Below are 19292 nucleotides of genomic sequence, written 5' to 3'. Positions count from 1 at the left end.
AAATATTACGGTCCACCTGTCAAGTCACCTTTTGCCCTCGCTTGATTATTGCATGCATGTGGTTGCCTCTTTGAGTAGCGCGTAATATTCAATGGCCCATTTGATTTACTTGATTTTATTTCATCTAGCCATTGAATATGTGCCACTGGCTATGTGCCCAATCTTGGCCAATCGTCTAGAATGGGTACATGCTATTGTAATCCAAGAGGTATATAAATTGTTTAATGCAGCCAAATATATGTCATGCTTTTGTGCGCACACCTATTACAGTAAAACCTCGTTAAACTGTACCCACTTAAACAGTAGTTTCGTTTTAAAAGTGCTAAAGTGAACTTATCGACTCAGCGACTATTGAACATAATGCATTTTGTATCTGCGTGAACCGTACCAGCTTATTGCATATGTATTGGCTAGCACGTAGTGTTTCCACTTTTCGTCCCCCGCAGGGGCGTCTGCGTCAGCAGGCGTTTGGTGTGTTGCGACACCACATACCCGAGCACACGAGGGTTGGACCCTCCCGCGTGTAGCCGTGCGCGGCTTAGCCGTGTCTGGGGAAAGGGGGATCCTGGAGGTTGGGCTGATGCTGGGTGCTTGGACCTTTAAGGCCCCCCGGCGGAGGCAACATACCTCTTTGGCCTCTGCTTCGCATAGACGGCACCCCCGGACTGACCCACCCGGGGAAAATCGGCAGTCGCCTTTTCCTGTCCTCCTCTCCAACCTTCGTCTTTCTCTTTCGCCTTTTTCATCTTTCCTGTCTTCTCATCACTTCTCCTCACTTCCTAGTTTCCTGGCGGCAAGGGTTAACCTTGTGTGGCTAGCCAGCCTTGGTTATGCTGTATTTGGTTATAGCAGCGATGTACGGCTGGCATTGGCAAGGTTTCTCTAGCAGGAACTTCTGTCGCGTCCCCCTGTTGGGCTCCATGGTGGGTGGTCGGCATCGCGACCGAAAACCCAACTGTACCTATGGAAAACGCTTTTCCTCAACTCCCTGATCGCCCTCAGAAACGAGGGCGCACCGAAGAGGTCTTTCAGTTTTTCGGACGCCAAGTCCACAATTTTCCTCGTTTTCACGTGATCCACGCAGAAAAACCAGCTAAAGTGCGAACAATCTCACCGTTCCTTGTATCGAAGACTCTTACTGAAGTTTTTGGTCCAGGATATAAGGCGTCGAGGATGGCTAGCGGTGACCTCCTCTTGGAGCTCCGCGATCAGAAGCAATTTGAGAAACTGCATAAACTAGTATCATTTGGGGAGACCCAAGTTGTAGTAACCCCACACCGCACGATGAATACCTCCCGCGGCGTTGTCTCGGACGATGATTTGCTGGAGCTCACTGAGGCTGAGCTCTTGGACGGCTTCAGTGAACAGAATGTCATAAATGTCAAAAGAATTAAGATGAGGCGAGATGGAAAAGAAATCCAAACCAAACACTTGATAATCACCTTCGGTTCGAGTGTCCTGCCCGAGTCAATCGAGGCCGGGTACATCAAGCTCCGTGTTAGGCCGTATGTGCCAAATCCCCTCCGATGTTTCAAGTGCCAGCGTTTTGGCCACAGTTCGCAGAGCTGCCGAGGCCGCCAAACTTGTGCGAAATGCAGCGCGCATGAACACACCTCTGAAGCTTGTGAGAATTCTCTCCACTGTGTAAACTGTGATGGGGAGCACGCCGCGTACTCGCGGTCGTGTCCATCCTGGAAGAAAGAAAAAGAAATCGTAACGATCAAAGTAAAACAGAATATCTCATTCAAGGAGGCACGCAGGCGGGTTTCATACCTGCCCAAGAAAAGTTTTGCCGATGTGACGCATCAGGGGGCAGTGACACAACGGTCACCGGCGGCTGTCCGACCCACAACCAGTGAGTCGGCAGTTACGCCATCCGCCCCCGCGGCGGTTGCAGCTAGCGCTGCTCCGTCAACCCAGCAGACAGGGCCACAGACCCCGAAGGTGGGTGCAGCCGAGGCTGCCCCAACCTCCCCGGCCCCTTCCAGCGCTGGCAGCAGCCGGCGCAGCCAAATCCCCCAGGGAGCCCCATCGACCTCCGGGCTGGTGGGCGCAGGGGTCTTGCCCTCCAAGGCGGGACCCTCGCTGGTAACTTCTCGCTCGCAAGAGCACGTGTCCGGCGCCTCACAAGAGGCAATGGACACTACACCTATACTCAAGGCGCACCAAGCGCCTAAGGAGCGGCGAGGCTCCCTCGAACGCTCCAGAAAGGGCAAAACCCCGGTTACAGGGCCTCGAAAGAGCTCTGTAAACTAAGGCATCACTTCCATTTCCGTAAACACAGCACCAATTTACTTTAAATATGGATACACAAATTATTGAATGGAACGTCAGAGGTCTTCTTATAAACCTTTATGACGTACAAGAACTCATCCACAAACACAATCCGAAAGTGCTGTGTTTACAGGAAACACACCTAAAACCAAAATACACAAACTTTCTTGGACAGCATATTAATTTACGGAAAGATCGCGATGATGCTCTCGCATCATCGGGCGGTGTCGCCATTGCTATTCAGAAAGCCATAGCGTGTCAACGTTTGCAGCTACAAACGTCCCTTGAAGCAGTGGCGGTTCGTGCTGTTCTCCTAAACAAACTTATCACTGTCTGCTCGCTCTACATACCCCCACATTACAAATTAACTCAACATGAATTTCAGTCCTTCATAGATGAATTGCCAGAACCTTACGTTGTCCTTGGGGATTTCAATGCGCACAACTGCCTGTGGGGCGACTCTCGTATAGATGTGCGAGGTCGTCTTGTTGAACAGTTCCTTTTCTCTTCTGGTGCGTGTCTGCTGAATAAGAAGGCACCCACATATTATTCTCTCGCAAACAGAACATTTTCTTCAATTGACCTCAGCCTAGTTTCCCCGTGCATACTGCCTGAACTCGAATGGGAAGTTATCAACAGTCCTTACGGAAGTGACCACTTTCCCATACTGCTAAGAACACCTAAAGAAAACAAATATCTACCACAGGCTCCTAGGTGGAAGATTGATACAGCTGACTGGGAGAAATTCAGAGCTCTCACTAGCATCTCATGGGCTGACGTGTCTTTGTTAGAAATTGATGCTGCTGTGGAGTTTTTTACAGCCTTCGTAATAGATGCCGCATCTAAATGCATATCGGAAGTAAATGGCTTGGCGTGTAAATGGCGTGTCCCGTGGTGGAACGACGAATGTAGGATCACTCGAAAGAAACGGAACAAAGCGTGGGGCTTGCTACGCACCTCTCCCACTGCGGAGAATCTTGTTAACTTCAAGAAAGCAAAGTCCCAAGGTAGGAGAACGCGCCGACAGGCCAGGAGAGAGAGTTGGCAAAAGTTTTTATCGGGCATCAACTCGTATACAGATGAGGCCAAAGTATGGAACAGGGTTAATAGAATAAGAGGGTGGCAAACATATTCACTCCCTTTAGTAAACACAGAAGGCGATACCCTGCAAGCTCAGGCAGACTCACTTGGGGAGCACTTTGAGCGCGTGTCGAGCTTAATCAACTATTCCCAATCCTTTTTTAAACTTAAAGAAATATAAGAACATAAGCCAATCTTACGAAAATCCAGACAGAATGAGCCGTATAACCAGCCTTTCAGTATTGCCGAGTTGAGAGCTGCATTGAACACAGGCAAAAGCACTGCACTGGGACCTGACCGAGTCATGTATGTCATGATCAGAAACTTACATACTGACACACAACTTACACTTCTCACACTGTTCAACACTATTTGGGCTGCGGGATACCTCCCATCCACATGGAAAGAGGCGATTGTGGTCCCTGTTCTTAAGCAGGGTAAAGACCCTTCCTTGGCGGCAAGATACCGCCCGATAGCCCTCACAAGTTGCCTTTGTAAGGTATGTGAAAAAATGATTAATCAGCGACTCATTCATTTCTTTGAACAGAACAAAATGCGTGATCCCTGTCAGCGTGGCTTCAGAGAGGGGCGCTTCACAACTGATCATCTTGTGCGTATTGAAGGAAACATTCGTGATGCATTTGTACACAAACAGTTTTTCATATCCATATTCCTCGACATGGAGAAGGCATACGACACAACGTGGCACTACGGGATCTTGAGAGACTTGTCAGAAATGGGCATTCATGGTAATATGTTAAACCTAATAGAAAGCTATTCGTCAAATCGTACATTCAGAGTAAAAGTCGGTAATGCATTGTCACATCCTTTTACGCAGGAAACTGGTGCACCCCAGGGAGACGTGCTCAGCTGCACTCTCTTTATTATTAAGATGAACACACTACGTGCTTCACTGCCACCGGCCATTTTTTATTCCGTATACATAGACGATATACAAATAGGCTTCAATCCTGCAACCTCACAGTATGCGAGAGACAGGTACAGCATGGCTTGAACAAGGTTTCCAAGTGGGCAGACGAAAACGGATTTAAAATCAACCCCCACAAAAGCTCTTGTGTTCTTTTTACTAGAAAAAGAGGCCTGGTTCCAGATCCTTGTGTTCAACTGTGTGGACATCAAATACCTATCAACAAAGAACACAAATTTTTAGGTATTATACTAGACTCCAAGCTTACTTTTATACAGCACATTAAATATCTTAAAGAAAAATGTCTAAGGACAATGAACTTACTTAAAATTCTATCCCACTCAACATGGGGTAGCAACAGGAAGTGTCTGATGAATGTTTATAAGAGCCTAATTCGATCACGATTGGACTATGGTGCCGTCGTATATAACTCTGCCGCTCCGAGCGCACTAAAGATCCTAGATCCTGTCCACCATCTAGGTATCCGCTTAGCCACTGGCGCTTTCAGAACAAGCCCGATTGAAAGCTTATACACAGAATCAAATGAATGGTCGCTCCATCTACAGAGAACTTACATCGGCATTACATATTTCCTAAAAATACATTCCAATCATCAACATCCATGTTTTAACACCGTTAACGATATGACATGTACTACGCTTTTCCATAACCATCCCTCTGTAAGACAGCCTTTCTCGCTTCGTGTGAGGGAGCTTAGTGATGAAATGCATGTCCCACTCCCCGAACTTCGCCTAATGCATCCAACCAAGCTGTTACCACATTGGGAGTGGCAGCTGATAGAATGTGACATATCCTTTTTAGAAGTAACAAAACACGCACCAGAGATCGAAATCCGAATGCATTTTCTAGAACTCCAGCACAAGCACTCCTGCGCAGAGTTCTACACAGACGCTTCGAAGTCAAATGCCGGGGTGTCTTATGCTGCCTTCGGCCCATCCTTCTCAGAATCTGGTGTACTGCATCCAGAAACAAGTATCTTTACGGCCGAGGCCTACGCATTACTGTCTACTGTGAACCATATAAGAAAATCAAAACTTCCAAAAGCAGCGATTTATACAGACTCCCTAAGCGGTGTGAAGGCCTTGATGTCAATCTATACACACAAAAATCCTGTACTTAATGAACTCTACACCGTCTTGTGTAAAGCGTACATATCTAACCAGCGTATCATTATATGCTGGGTGCCTGGCCATAGGAGCATTGAGGGTAACGTTCTGGCGGACGAGATGGCCACGTCAATCGCATCGCAAGCTGTTAACCCTACCGCTGAGGTGCCTGTCACAGATCTGAGGCCTTTCTTGCGAAGGAGGCTGCGAGATCACTGGCAACACATGTGGGACACGGAAACGGATAATAAGCTCCACTTGATAAAGCCACAGTTAAGATTCTGGCCCTCGAATACTAAATCGCGCCGAACAGATGTCCTATTCTGTCGTCTAAGAATAAGACACACATTTGGCACCCATAACTTTCTACTCACCGAAAGTGAGCCTCCAACCTGTGGTAGATGCGGGGAGAGGCTGACCGTACTCCACGTCCTCCTGGAGTGTCGGGAAGCCGAATCTGAGAGAAAGAGACATTTTTCCTTAGCATACTGACAGCACATTCCTCTTCATCCTGCAACGTTTCTTGGTCCAGAACCGCTTTTTAATATAGACACAGTCCTAGGTTTCCTCAGAGATGTGGTCTTACATGTTATTAGTCCCATGCATTCGTAACGCCTCCTCTCTCCAGAGGATGCCACTGCGATAATTGTTTTGCATAGCACATGCCTCCAGGCCCTTGCGTTTCAAGGGCTCTAAGGAGGTAGTAGTGCTCTAGCATTTCTTATAATCTGATATATTTTACCTATCGTATCATTCTTTTTAAATGCATCTAAATGTTCATAGTACAAGTCATACGTCATCGCCATAATTTTATTATACAGATTTTACGCACTTTAGAGCGTATATTTTAAGGCCCCTTTACAGCCACGTCACACCAACTTCATAGTAATTATAATTACACTGCAAACTCATTACCACAGACATGGCGCTCTTTGGCCATACGTGGCTCTTGCGCCATAAAACCCCATACATCATCATCATCCGCTTTTCGTCCCAAAATCATGGTGGTATGTCGGCCCGGCAGAACAACGAGCCTCAGAGATCAGAATGGCCTCCAAGCGTAAACGCAGAGGGTGCTTGGAAGGGTGAAGCCACATCACCACTTCGGTGCCTTGCCAGAGTCGGAGCATTGTGGCCCGTGTTGTGGTGTTGGGCAAGCTAGGACAGAAACGGGATGCTCAGCATGGAAGAAAAATTGGACATTGTTCGTACTATCGAACATGGCACGAAGAAGTCGGTGCTGGCACGCGAGAGGGATCTACCGTTGACTATGGTGTGTAGCATTTAGAAACGCGAAGAAGTTGGTAGGCAATGCTGCTGCAACTGAAAATAAATATGTCGGCTACGAGGTTCGACTTTTCGCCATCGTTGCCTCTGTTATTGCCAAAGTGTCTCCTAACGACAATGGTGAGGACGACACGGAAAGCGACAGCGCGGGTGATTCAGGCTTGGCAGTGGCACATGTTGCGCGTTACCGTCTGCCAGGGTGCTTGCCGAAAAGAGGAAACTGGCGAAAAAGCTGGCTCATGGCTTCAGTGAGTTTGAGGCCGTCGTCGTCGCTGCTAGCCCACCGCAGCATCAGATGAAAATAACATGCTTTTGTCACGCAAAGTGCATAAATACTGCATAATTTCTGCCTTTTCATCACAATCTCTCATAGTTCCATTTTTGACAAGTAAGTGGGCGATCTTGCGCTATTTCGGTTAAGCAGTACTACCGTTTAGTGCATACTTTTTCCAGCCAACTACGGTTTACTGAGGTCTCACTGTTTCGCCATTTCTTCCTTTTACAAGCATCCAACATTGCTTTTGTCGTTGCAACATTGCTGCACTGACATCTGGCACTGCGCATCCACCTGAATTCGTATTTGCATTTCAGAATTAGTTATGCATGATGGTAGTGCATAACCAGTCCGTGAGATTATGATCATGCACCACACAGCTCACAGCTTCAAACATTACTTGATACCCGCCGTGGTTGCTCAGTGGCTATGGTGTTGGGCTGCTGAGCACGAGGTCGCGGGATCAAATCCCGGCCGCGGCGGCCGCATTTCGATGGGGGCGAAATGCGAAAACACCCGTGTACTTAGATTTAGGTGCACGTTAAAGAACCCCAGGTGGTCGAAATTTCCGGAGTCCTCCACTACGGCGTGCCTCATAATCAGAAAGTGGTTTTGGCACGTTAAACCCCATAATTTAATTTTAAACATTGCTTGACATTACATGTTGCATAGGATGAAAATGTACAATTGGATGCATTATTTAGTTGTGTAGCATTTAATTAACTGTTCCACATAGGTGTTGCTTTAGATATGATTCCAAGGTGTGCCTTGGATATGCATATTTTTTCTCTGGATTTTTGTAGGTGATGCAGGCCTACTTCACTACACGTGGGCAAGTCTCTCTGGTAGTCAACATCTGCCCAGCCATGTCCATGCTTGAGGAGTCGCTGAATGCGCTTAAGTTCTCGGCTGTTGCCATTGAAGTGGTGCCATTGCAGCTGGAATCGCGCCATGTTCGCTGCAAAGAGGCTGTTCGTCGTTTGACTGAGCGGTGGCACCGTGCAAGTGGAGGTGAAGGGCTTCGTGATGGTTCCCTTGCACCAAATCTGGCCGAGGACGTAGCAGCACCTGCGGCCTTGGATGCAGATGAGGCTGAGGAGCTCTTCGAGACCATCGAGGCACTCGAGCGGGACCTGGAGGACACCCGAGGCCAGCTCAAGTGCGTGTTCATTTGATTCACCCTGCTGTGGTCTTGGTGCTTCAGCCAGTGTTGTCGCTTGCTGTTGTCAAGCAGTGTCACGAATTTGGGCGCTCTAGAAACTGACAGGAGACAGCGTGTACATGATAGAAAAAAAAACATTTATAAAACAAATATGAGTAAGAAAAAAACGACAAATATTACAAACAATAACTTTGTAAACATGTGCTAAATCTATATCCTAGCTATTAGTAATACACAACACCCCAACACTTAAGCTACAGTCTCTCAGTTCCTGATAAGGTAAAGAACAAACAGTCTGAAAATTACGACGTGCACAAGACTCTGTCGTAGCTCAGACGTGGTGCAGACGTTAGCCTTCATCGATTTCGCTTGACGGGGCTGGTCTCTGCATTGGTGGCAGAGCACCAGAGGCTTACGAGGCACAGACCTCAGCCTTCATCGATGTTGCTTGACAGGGCTGGTTCCCACAATGGTGGCAGGGCACCTGTGGCTGATGTGGGGCAGGACATGGCCCTACTCTGTAGTGCGCCTGGTCGATGACGGGGCTAGGCGGTTGCCTCTGTGGCACTGAATGGTGGCAGGTGATAGCTTCACAAGGCTGGACTGAGGCCTTGGAGCATTGCCATGGCACCGTAGCCAGGGCTCAGGAGCTGGAACTGTCGCTGGCAAACTCTGAGGTCCCCTCTCCATTCCAGGTCCCCAATGAATCCCAATCACATCGCCAGAGCACAGTTGGCAATGCGTTGCACCAGTCCATGTCCGTGTCAGCAATGCCCGCTCATCCATCTTTGCCTTTTTTTTATTCTTTCCTCTTCTCTCGTGCTTCAAGCGTTTCACGTGCTTCACACATCAGGTGTCCAAAAGGTGCTCCCAACTTCGTTTCACCGACTGGCATCGTCGTCATCTTCACACATTCACCCTGCTTTTGCATGTGTTTCATCAGTCACTCATGACAAACAGCCCTTGTAATTATAGTTTCCAGAGCTCCAATCTTGTATCTGAGATCTTTCTAGCAGACAGCACCTGTTATAAGCTCTGTGCATTTCTCCAGATGCAGTTGCATTTGGACCTAAAAGTACTGTTAATGCATGTAACGCCTGTATACCTTTAATTAGGGGTGGGCAAATACCAAATAGTATAGTTTGAATTGATTACTGAATCCAGTCAAGAAAGCTGAATGTCAGAAAATTTCTAACCAAATTTAATGCTTAACATTTTGGGCAAGAAAATATGGTACTGAACAAGCTTGGGAGTCTCGTAGCATTGCACAACAAGGATGTAGCAAGCTATCAGTAACTTGGATATATAGAAATCAAGACTGTGATATTGTTACGTTATGGTGACGGTGAAGAACGCGGTAGTAAAACTGAATCGCGATGCCCACAAAGGAAGTGACACTCGAAGCATGATAGTGGTGAGCACAGTCGGCCATCATGAAACTCTGATCAGTGGGTCAAGCATTTCGGCTTTTATACATGAGTCATCGAAGGTTCCAGAGTAATCGCTGGTGCCCGCTTGTCTTCCAGTAAGCACTACACAATTCGAGTCGTGCATATAACCAGATTACAAAAGCTTCGGTGATAACATACAGCGCATAGAACCATCGATGACATTCAAGAAACTTCCAATACATGCAGGCATTCCTGTGCTGAGCGATAATGTTTAACATTTGTTAGCTGATGAAAAACGATCACTTGAGAAAGATAAGTACACATGTCAATATACAGTACAGTCTACTCTTATTAAAGGGGCCCTGTACGACATTTTATTGAAGTCGAGAAATATGTTTGAAGTTAAATTAGACTATTTCAGAAATACTTTGCCACGAAAATTACTTCAATGCGTTCAGCTGAAGCCTAGTCAATGTCCCTTACACGGTGCTTCGGCTCCTTCAATGACTTGCACTGTGTAGGCTAAGGTAGAGCAGGGATGCCCACAATTCTCCGCCTACTGACCGTGGCGCTTAGCTCAACACATTTGAACTGCACGTTTTGGATGTTGACATAGATGCCATCATTTCTGGTTTTGGTACCTATGACGAGACACACGCTTGTCTTCAGCAAGCAGCAATGTGCTTATCGCCATGTTCTCATCGCGGCACTTTGCAGGGGTCGTGGTGTCTATGCTATTTAGCAGACCACATTTAGCAGACCACATCCACGTGCAAGTGTGGTGCGTATGCACAGCATTTGCTTTGTGCACGACGGAGCTTGAGTGCCTACTTGTGCTCATATGCTCCAGTCCGACCGTGCTGCATGCTCCAGACTGGCTTTGTCCTGCACCAGCTTGAGCGACAGATATTAGCCACATCCACTTTGCGCATTTTGAAGCACTATCAACAGCTCAATATGAAGTGAAGTCTGCCAAGGCATCTAACCAGGAGCGGCCAGGAGTGAGCACACACTGGCATGCGTCTGTGTGCCCTGACCTCAAGTTTAACATGGTTTGAGGCTAATTGAGTGTTCGAAAGTACTCAGAATCTGAATCGGCTACAACACCAATAAGCAGGGTGGCCAAAGTTTATTTCCTACATAGGTGGCCGAGTGTGAACAGACGATGATTGGCTTCTTCCAGAAGTACGTAATTATTATTGAAATTAAACAGATTTTATTAAACTTTAATAAACTCAATAAATATACACAGTAACAGGAAGAAGCGCAATGATCATAACATCCTTCTTGATTGATGACAGCTATTGGCCAATAGTAGCCGTATATGGGAATCTGTTATATTGCAAAATAAAGCATCCAGAAAAGAGTGAGGAACATAGTTCTGTTGAAAAGGGAGAGTTTGAGAAAAAAAGACTTCGCACTCCACGTGCCACGCACGACTGCAAAATTTGGCTGAGATGTTCACAGTAGTGTATGCTATCTGTGGACTGTTTTTTTCACCAAGCCCGAAGGATGGTTCAGTTGCTATTTAAAGGTAACACCAAATTAGTATGCCAGCTGTGATTATGGATCACTTCTACAATATGAAAGTCTGGAAAGTATTTTTTTTATCAGTAGGAAGATTTGTGGAACAAAATCAAGTGCTTTTCTTTTTCTCTGACACTAATGAATTAGTGATATCAGAGTCCTTCCATTTTTTTTTTCTGGTCACGAAACTGCCGCCTCAGTTTCATATAGAGCCAGTGCCCGCCGCTAGGGGCGCAACCGTGCATAAGAGGGCATGCGAACGCCGCTGCCGCTGTGGTTGTGTGTGGGGCAGCCTCGGTATTCTAGCTTTCTCAACTTCCTCAACCATCGCTTTAGTTTCACCTAACTATTTTTAACATTGAATATGCTTAAATTACTGCCTGAGCGCGTCTTCTGCCATGATATGAGCACCCGGGACGGAAAAAAAAAGCCGCCCATAACATGGAGCTTGCGGCGGTCTCAGACAAAAAAAAAAAATTTAAATCTGGGATTTTAAGAGCCAGAACCACGATACGATTATGAGGCACGTTGTAGTGGGGGACTCGGGATTAATTTTGACCACCTGGGATCCTTTAAAATGCACCTAAATTTAAATAAACGTAAATAAATGTCTGAATGAGATTTAGGCAGGATTAATGCAAGACAAATTTCGCTACTAAATGTCTTTAAATGCACCGAAAGGTCTGCAAAACGATGCCATTTCTGAATGAGATTTAGGTAGGATTAATGCAAGACAAACTTGCTAAATGTCTTTAAAATGCACTTAAATTTAAATAAACGGGTGTTTTGCAGTTCGCCCCCGTCGAAATGCATCCGCTGTACAAGGCAGGGCGGTCTCGGTCCAGATATCTTCATCATCGCCGTTCGCCTCAACACTTCGGTGGGCTCCGTTTTTTTATATTTACCTGAAATTAAACACCGCGCATTCGCAGCAAAGCGCCAGTGGTCCCACTTATCACCAGATGCAAACATATGGGCTGTTGCAACCCCGCTTACCCGTAAGTAAGCGCCAACTCTCCGTTGCGCATAGCGCCAGATTGTTCGCCGAGCACAGCTGTTCACTTTCTGTTAAACTGTGGCAGAGAAGGACTCTGACTGTGGGCAGTATGTTATAAGGAGATCAAAATAATGAAATTGTTATTGCAAAGGGCTGCTACCGTAGAACACTTAATGACAAAGAAAAGGAAATTGAGCTGCTCCATGCGCTTAAGATTTCTCTGCAAAGCGATGCCATTTCTGAATGAGATTTAGGTAGGATTAATGCAAGACAAACTTCGCTACTAAATGTCTTCGGTGCGGCTTTTACCAACGGATTAAGGCGAACGTGAAGTGTTAGGACCTGAACAGTTGAAACTAGCTGTATTGTAATTAGGCAACTGCCTTAACAAGCAGTCGTTTAGAAGCGTCAGTAAGCCCAGCACTTATTCACGCTGCTCGTGGTTCCGACGCAGAAACGACGAGACTAGGTATTTTGGTTCGTAATGCGCAACTATTTACAATATGTTAAAAACTTCATCATTCGATTAAGAAAAAAAATAGAACGCGATCATTTATTTATCATGTAAAATAAGCGGAGCGAAATACAGACGGCAAATAGGCGTCCGGTCACGAATGGTCCACTATTCACAATGCAAGGAGTTTGTTAAAAGCGTGACACTGATATAATAAGCATAAAGAAATAACATCAAACGTGAGAGATGTGCATTGGGGGGCAGGAAACAAACACCAGCAAACGAATGGCAATAAATACAGAATGCATAATCGATTGTTCCTATAAACAAGAAAGTGTAAAGCATAAGCATTTCATAACACATGGCAAAACAACCCTCAAACGAACACAAGTAGCCGCATCACAAATACAGCATATTTTTTTTAAATGGCTTGTTAGAGATACCACCATTCTACTTCTTCAGCTGTTACATCGTTGTCCCACCCGCACTTGCTGTTACATCGTTGTCCCACTCGCCTCGCACTGCGCGTGCTGCGCACGCGTTTCGGTACACGAACCATGCCCTCTGTGGCACAGTGGCGCCGCGTCGCGGCACCTTTGGGCAGCATATGAACCTCCTCCCATAGCGTGACGACGGAGTTTCGTGACCAGAAAAACATGGAAGGACTCTGGTGATATTCTGTTGTACTGAATACCGATGAGGTTGTCGTTTTAATGGTAGCAAAGTAAAACTCTTGCTTGGGCTAGTTGGTTCATGCATGAATGAGTAAAGGCAAGGCGCAAAAGACCAGCACTGAAGAAGGACACAATCTACAGGACTGGCGCCACTCAGTGGTGGACCTATGTTTTGCGGCAATCTCATTTATTGCAAAGAATGTCTTGTTTTCAATTTTTCTCCAAAATACATGAGGGCTACCGAACTTTACGGTAGGTGGAGTATTGTAGGGCCAATCTGCACGACAAAAAAGACCGTGCACCACGTGACACGATCACTGCTTGGTGTGTAGTCGGCGCCAACAGCAGAGAGCAGGCGCAGTCCACGCCGTTTCCTTGCCAGATTTGGCGCGATTTGTCACCCATCAAGTTCTGAAATCGGGACGGCCACGGCAAGTTCTTGGCTCTCACTCCCCCCACCTCTGCCCTCGTTCATCCACCGTCCACGCAATTGCACGTAACAGGGTCATGACACTTTCGCACTTGTTAGTAAACGAAGCAGCACCACATGTCACATGCTTGCAGACAGGAATGTCTGCTCGCTATATTAAAGCGAAAGCCGTACTACGCCAGCCAGCGAACCAGTTCGGCTCGTCGCGCCGTATGCCGTATGTAGGCAGTCGTATGCCATATGCTGTGGCCGACGAACGACCTTGAGCTGCTGTTGCCTAGCAACGCCGCAGCCGCGCTCCAACAGATGGCCACGCCGTCGCCGCTCGCTCCACCAGATGTGCCGCTGGGGTAGAGGGAAAGGAGGTGCCACCTTGCGGGGTGTATATATGCGCTTCGCCTCAGTGTATTTAGTCATTATGGAGAGCACGAAAGAGACGCACAGCTACAGAACGAAGCGAGGAAGAGACAACGCGCTCAAGAGACACTAGAAGAACGCACCGCACGACTCGAGAAGCGTCGTAATGAAGATGCGGCTAGAAGTCGTGCCACGTCCCGGAGTGACTCTTCAACTGTGGAAGAGACTGCTTTTGCAGCTCTTGCTTTTGCAATTCAACTAGGGTTAACCAGAGTTACACCACAGGCAATTTTTCTGCATATTTTATACTGGCCTGCAGAACAGAATGGCCAGATGATCAGTAACATCAGTCGTTAGTGGCGTTAGGTTTGGAAGTGCCCTCTACACTACATCCCGCCTTCGCCTTGTTACAAAGGTGGACCAATTACAGGCTAATTACAGGTTCAATCTTTTTGGTGTAAAAGCATGTTGACCCGATCGAGTGTACCACAAACAGTGACTTGGAGTCCGGGTGTGCACCGTCCCCGGGCAGTCTGCATCTGGTAAGGAAGGCTCATTTTCCAGCTGAGCCTCCGGAGAAACCACACCGCCAGGCTCAGCAGCAGTTCTCCCACACTGTCAGTTGTCTCCACTGTGTCTGGCACTGGCGACAGTTTTCTCGCACTGTCAGTTGTCTCTGCTGTCTCTGGCACTGGTGGCAGTTTTCTTGCACTGTCAGTTGTCTGTGCTGTCTCCGGCACTGGTGACAGTACCCTCGAACCAGGTGACTCGCTATGACCAGCAAAGGGAGCAAGCAGACAACAGTTCTGCTGAATCACACCGTTTGATTTTCCACCACGTAGCATCATGGACGCTGACCATGACTAAGCACTCGAGCAGCGCACCTGGCATCTGTCACCCAGACGCTGTGGCTAGGTTGTAGACCTGGTAGTGGTTGAGCACCATGGTGAACGTTGCAGTCTGTGGTCTGCCTGTGCCTAACAGCTTTGCCGTGCTCTGTGAAGGTTCTATGGTCGGGTTGTTTCGGAGTTAGATGATCACAAAGTTTTGGCAAACGAGTGCGCAGGTGCCGACACATCAAAAGCTGAGCAAGAGTGAAGCCTGTTTAACCGGGAGTGTTCCGTACACCAGCAGAGCCATGTGATCGTCAACATTTTTCCTCCACAGTTCCTTCACCATTTGCACTGCACGTTCCACTTCCCCATTTGACTGTGGAAAAGCGGGGCTACTCGTGCAATGAGTAAAGCTGTATGTCAATGCGCAACGAAAACTGTGGTCCGTTGTCGCATCGAAGACTTTCAGGCACGCCAAATCTGGCCATAATCACTGATCTGCTTGACATTCCGCACAGAGTCAGTAGTACTTCTGGAAACCTTGAATAGTAGTCGACTACTAACAGGAAGTACTGACCTTCAATATGGAAGATGTCTGCCCCGACTTGTTGCCATGGGAGCTCTGGGGTATCCGTCCGTATCATGGGTTCTGGCCTCTTCTGTCCCACAGTTGCGCATTGCTCACACTTTTCGACCACTTCCTTAATCCTGTGGCTTATTCCAGGCCACCATACCGACTAGCAGGCTCTCTCCTTAGACCGAGCCATTCCGAGATGATTTTCGTGTAGCATTCCTAAGACCTCTGCCTTAAGAGCTGCAGGAACAACCAGTCTACCTCCTTTCAACAAAAGCGAGTCAGCAACAGACAGTTCACTGCGGTATTTCTAGTACACTGACAAGCTTACTGTTGGTCTTGTCTTAGATGGCAAACAGTAGTTGCAGAACTCCACCAAGGCAGAGCAGACGCCATCAGATACTTGATGCCTTCACATGGCTTCCAAGTTAACGGGCACAGTCTCGCCAGCGGTTTCCACAACCACTTGCATGTAGCTTTCAAGAGAAGCAATTTCATCAATTGCAGCATCTGAAGAGGGGAGCGGAGCCCTTGACAATGTGTTGGCAGTAGCTAGCAGCTTGCCCAGAACGTACAGTACCTTGAACTGATAGCGCTTCAACTTGAATCTGCAGGTGTTGTATCCTGGGTGGTAGCAAATCTACCTCCATCTCACCCAGAAGTAGTTAACGTCTGATGGTCGGTTTCAACAACGAATAGGAGGCCCCGAAGAAATTTGTCAAAATGCTGTACGGCCCACATGACAGCTAAGGCCTCCTTTTCAGTCCGGCTGTATCTCTGCTCAATCTTAGTGAGCTAGCATGAAGTGAAGGCCACAGCTCGTCTTTCGCCCCTTGGTTGATCATGCATCAGGACCACTCCAAGCCCAAAAGAACTTGCATCGGCAGAGACCACTGTTGGGTGAGTTGGGTGATAGTAGGTCATGCAGGTTTTCGAAGAAAGCGTACCTTTTACTTTTTCGAAGGCTGCTTGCTGAGGTGGTCCCCACATTCAGGTCCTCTTGCTCAGTTCTCGAATCAGGGCCAACATGTCCGACAGATGTGGCAGGAATCTTGCGACATGATTTACCATTTCCATGAATCTTAGAACGCCTCCGACATCCATGGGTGGTTCTATCTTCTGAACAGCTTCAATTTTAGCTGTCTGGTGGGATGCAATCTGCAGAGACCACAACACCCAGGAATTTGACGCTTGACACACCGAACTTGCACTTTTCCTTATTTAGGGTAAACCCTGCCTGGTGTAACTGGTCCAACACCTTGCCAAGTCTTCTGTCGTACTCTTCTCGATTGCGACCAAACACCAAAATATTATTGATCATGTTAACCATGCCTTGCTGGTCCTCCAAAATGCTGGAAATCCGGCGCTGAAAGTACTCTGGTGCAGATGCGATGCCGAAAGGTAGGCGGCAAGAGCACTACCTTCCGAAAGCTGTTATGATATGGTAAGTTCCTGGCTGCATTCCACCAGCTTGACCTGGTGAAAACTAGGCATCGCGTCCAGCTTTGAAAAGACCTTCACCACTCCAAGGTGGCCCAGAACTTGTTCAACCGCTGGTAGGACGTGTCGCTCCCGGAGGACATACTTGTTCAATTTGGTCAAGTCCACACATATGCGGTAGCTATCGGAGTCTTTCCGCACCACTACCAGGCCAGCACACCATCGTGTCGGCTTGGTGATCTGCCTAATTATGCCCTGTGTTTTCAACTTGTTGAGCTTGCATTTTACTACAGGGCACAATAGTATATGTATCATTCTTGGTATGCTTAAGAAAAATGGAACAGCCTCTAGCTCTATGCGGATCTCGTACAGTTCCTCCAGCATGCCGAGACCTTCGAACAGCTCTTAAGTGAGGCCTTCGGTGGTGGACTTCTCGTCCTAAGTCACGCCTTCTACAAATTTGATGGCTTGCATTGCTTGAATGGCTGGAAAACCCAGCCGAGGCGCCATTTGCAAACGTACCACATACATTTTATGCTCAGCCGTTCACCCCCTCCATCTCAAGGTAGCCCAGAAGGTACCCAAAACCGCCAGCGGCTGCCCTCTGGGGCCTGTTAGCTTTGCTTCATGAGGGTCGAGACATGCAGGAATTGAAGAGTATGCTTGGTACAACAGAAACTTCCGTGCTGCTATCGACCTTGAACTTGAGCAGTGTCCCAATGACTTCCACGTCAACGTACTTAACCCGGGGCAGGTTGAGTGAGCCAACTTCATTCAGCTCTACAGCTGACACCGAAGAACGGCACACGGCTGCAAAGTGGCCCTTTTTTGGGCACTTGTTGCAGAGAGCACATCAGGCCAGGCATTCCATTCTTGGTTGGGACACTCTTCCACATAAATGACACCCATCCCCTGAGGCTGGAGTTGATGAAGCTTTGGCTGGTGCGGGAGCCATATTTCACAGGCTATAAGTCCTTGCTTTTGCAGCATCCACGCAGATGGACGAAAGCGCCGCACTCTCGCCGGCGGAGTCGCGCGCAATACGGCGTCTCCTGTTGACGCACCTGTATCAAAGCTTCTTCGAGACTGAGCTTTGAGCACCTGCACAGTTTGTCCGAGAGCTTGCTGTCAAGCAAGCTGATGACGAAAAGGTCACATATTAGTCTTTCCTCGACTACCTTTGAAAGGAGGTAGCTGCACCGTCAGGCCATGCCCCAAAGTGCGTTATAAAAAGCATTCACTGACTCACCTGATTGCTGTACCCACCGGTGAAGCCTATCGCTTCCATACAGCTCGTTTGCTGGATGAATGAAGTAAGAGTTAAACTTGCCAGTGACTTGCTTGAAATCCGCCATTTGCTCCTCCGAGACCTGTAGCGAGCTGAGAACTTCTCTTGCATGTGGACCCATGCCATACAGCAGTGTGCAAATGCGCACCTCTTCATTGGCAGTGTACAGGCCCGAAGCGTACAGGTAGTCTTCAAACTGGACGAGCCAGTGTTTCCACTGCCTTGGGTTGCTGAAGTCGAAGGGCAGGGGAGCCATTGGGTTCGATGCTATGAACACAGGAGCCGGCGCAATTGCTGGTGCACCTCACAAAGGATCATCTGTCTTCTTATCATTGTTGCTCCTGTTGTGCTCAGATGTCTGCTTCGACCGTGCCTGCTGTTGACGCACCCCTTTTACCACTGTGAAAGAAGCCGAAGGACGGCCACTTCTGACACCCTGTAGTGAATGAAGCAGCACCGCATGTCAGATACTCACAGGCGGGAATCTCTGCTCGCTTTATTGCTGCATATTTTATAACGGTCAACAGAACATGATCAGTAGCATCAGTTGTTAGTGACGTTAGTAGGGTTAGATGTGCCCTCCACATTACAGCGCCCTCCCTGTGAACCCAAAGCTAAGTCTTGTGACGGGTTGCTCGAAGCTACAAAAAGAGACTGGTGTGCATCTATAATTGGCGTCAGGAATGAGAGGCCGCCATATATGTTATGTCGCAAATATGGCAGCCGTGAACAACTTTGTTGCTACTCCGTGCACTCGCTTTTGCTTGTGAGTTGTTTTAATGGCTTTCCGTGTGTCGCGCGGCTGCTGAGGTTAGATATGGGTCGGTTTGGCACCAGACTGTAACTTTATTCACCAACGCCCGGTGGCGTATTTCCAACTGCTTGTAGGTACAGCGGGGCGCGGCACTTGCGGACACGACAGACGTTTGCGCGCATGCGCGAGTAAGAGTGGGTGTGAGAGGAAATGTGGGGAGTTTTGCTCCTTGAAAATACGACTCTGCCTAGGTACTACGGAGGAGTTTCTTGGCGCGCGTTGTATGCTCTTGTCCCTAGGCGTGCCGGCAGAAGTCGCGGGGCACGGTAGTGCTGAACTTACCACCGCAAGTTGGCGGCTCGAGGCAATTATATTTATTCAGTCATGTTTTTACTAATGAAAACAATGTGTCATTATTTCACATTATTGGCGGCGCCTCCA

At 47.8% G+C, this 19292-nt stretch overlaps 1 protein-coding gene across 3 annotated transcripts in view; it reads left to right on the top strand.

Annotated features, from left to right (window-relative positions):
• The window catches only part of LOC142582307 (uncharacterized), a 93421-nt gene that overhangs the window by 21899 nt on the left and 52230 nt on the right, over positions 1-19292 (top strand). For all 3 annotated transcript variants that reach the window (XM_075691867.1, XM_075691868.1, XM_075691866.1), the window contains one exon: positions 7774-8129. In XM_075691867.1, coding sequence (XP_075547982.1) covers positions 7774-8129 — 356 coding nt within the window. The remainder of the gene's footprint in view (positions 1-7773; positions 8130-19292) is intronic.

This window comes from Dermacentor variabilis, chromosome 5 (genome assembly GCF_050947875.1).
Source record: "Dermacentor variabilis isolate Ectoservices chromosome 5, ASM5094787v1, whole genome shotgun sequence".
Taxonomy (NCBI): domain Eukaryota; kingdom Metazoa; phylum Arthropoda; class Arachnida; order Ixodida; family Ixodidae; genus Dermacentor; species Dermacentor variabilis.
Note: the sequence above shows the minus strand (reverse complement) of the source record. Positions and strands in the feature narration are given on the sequence as shown.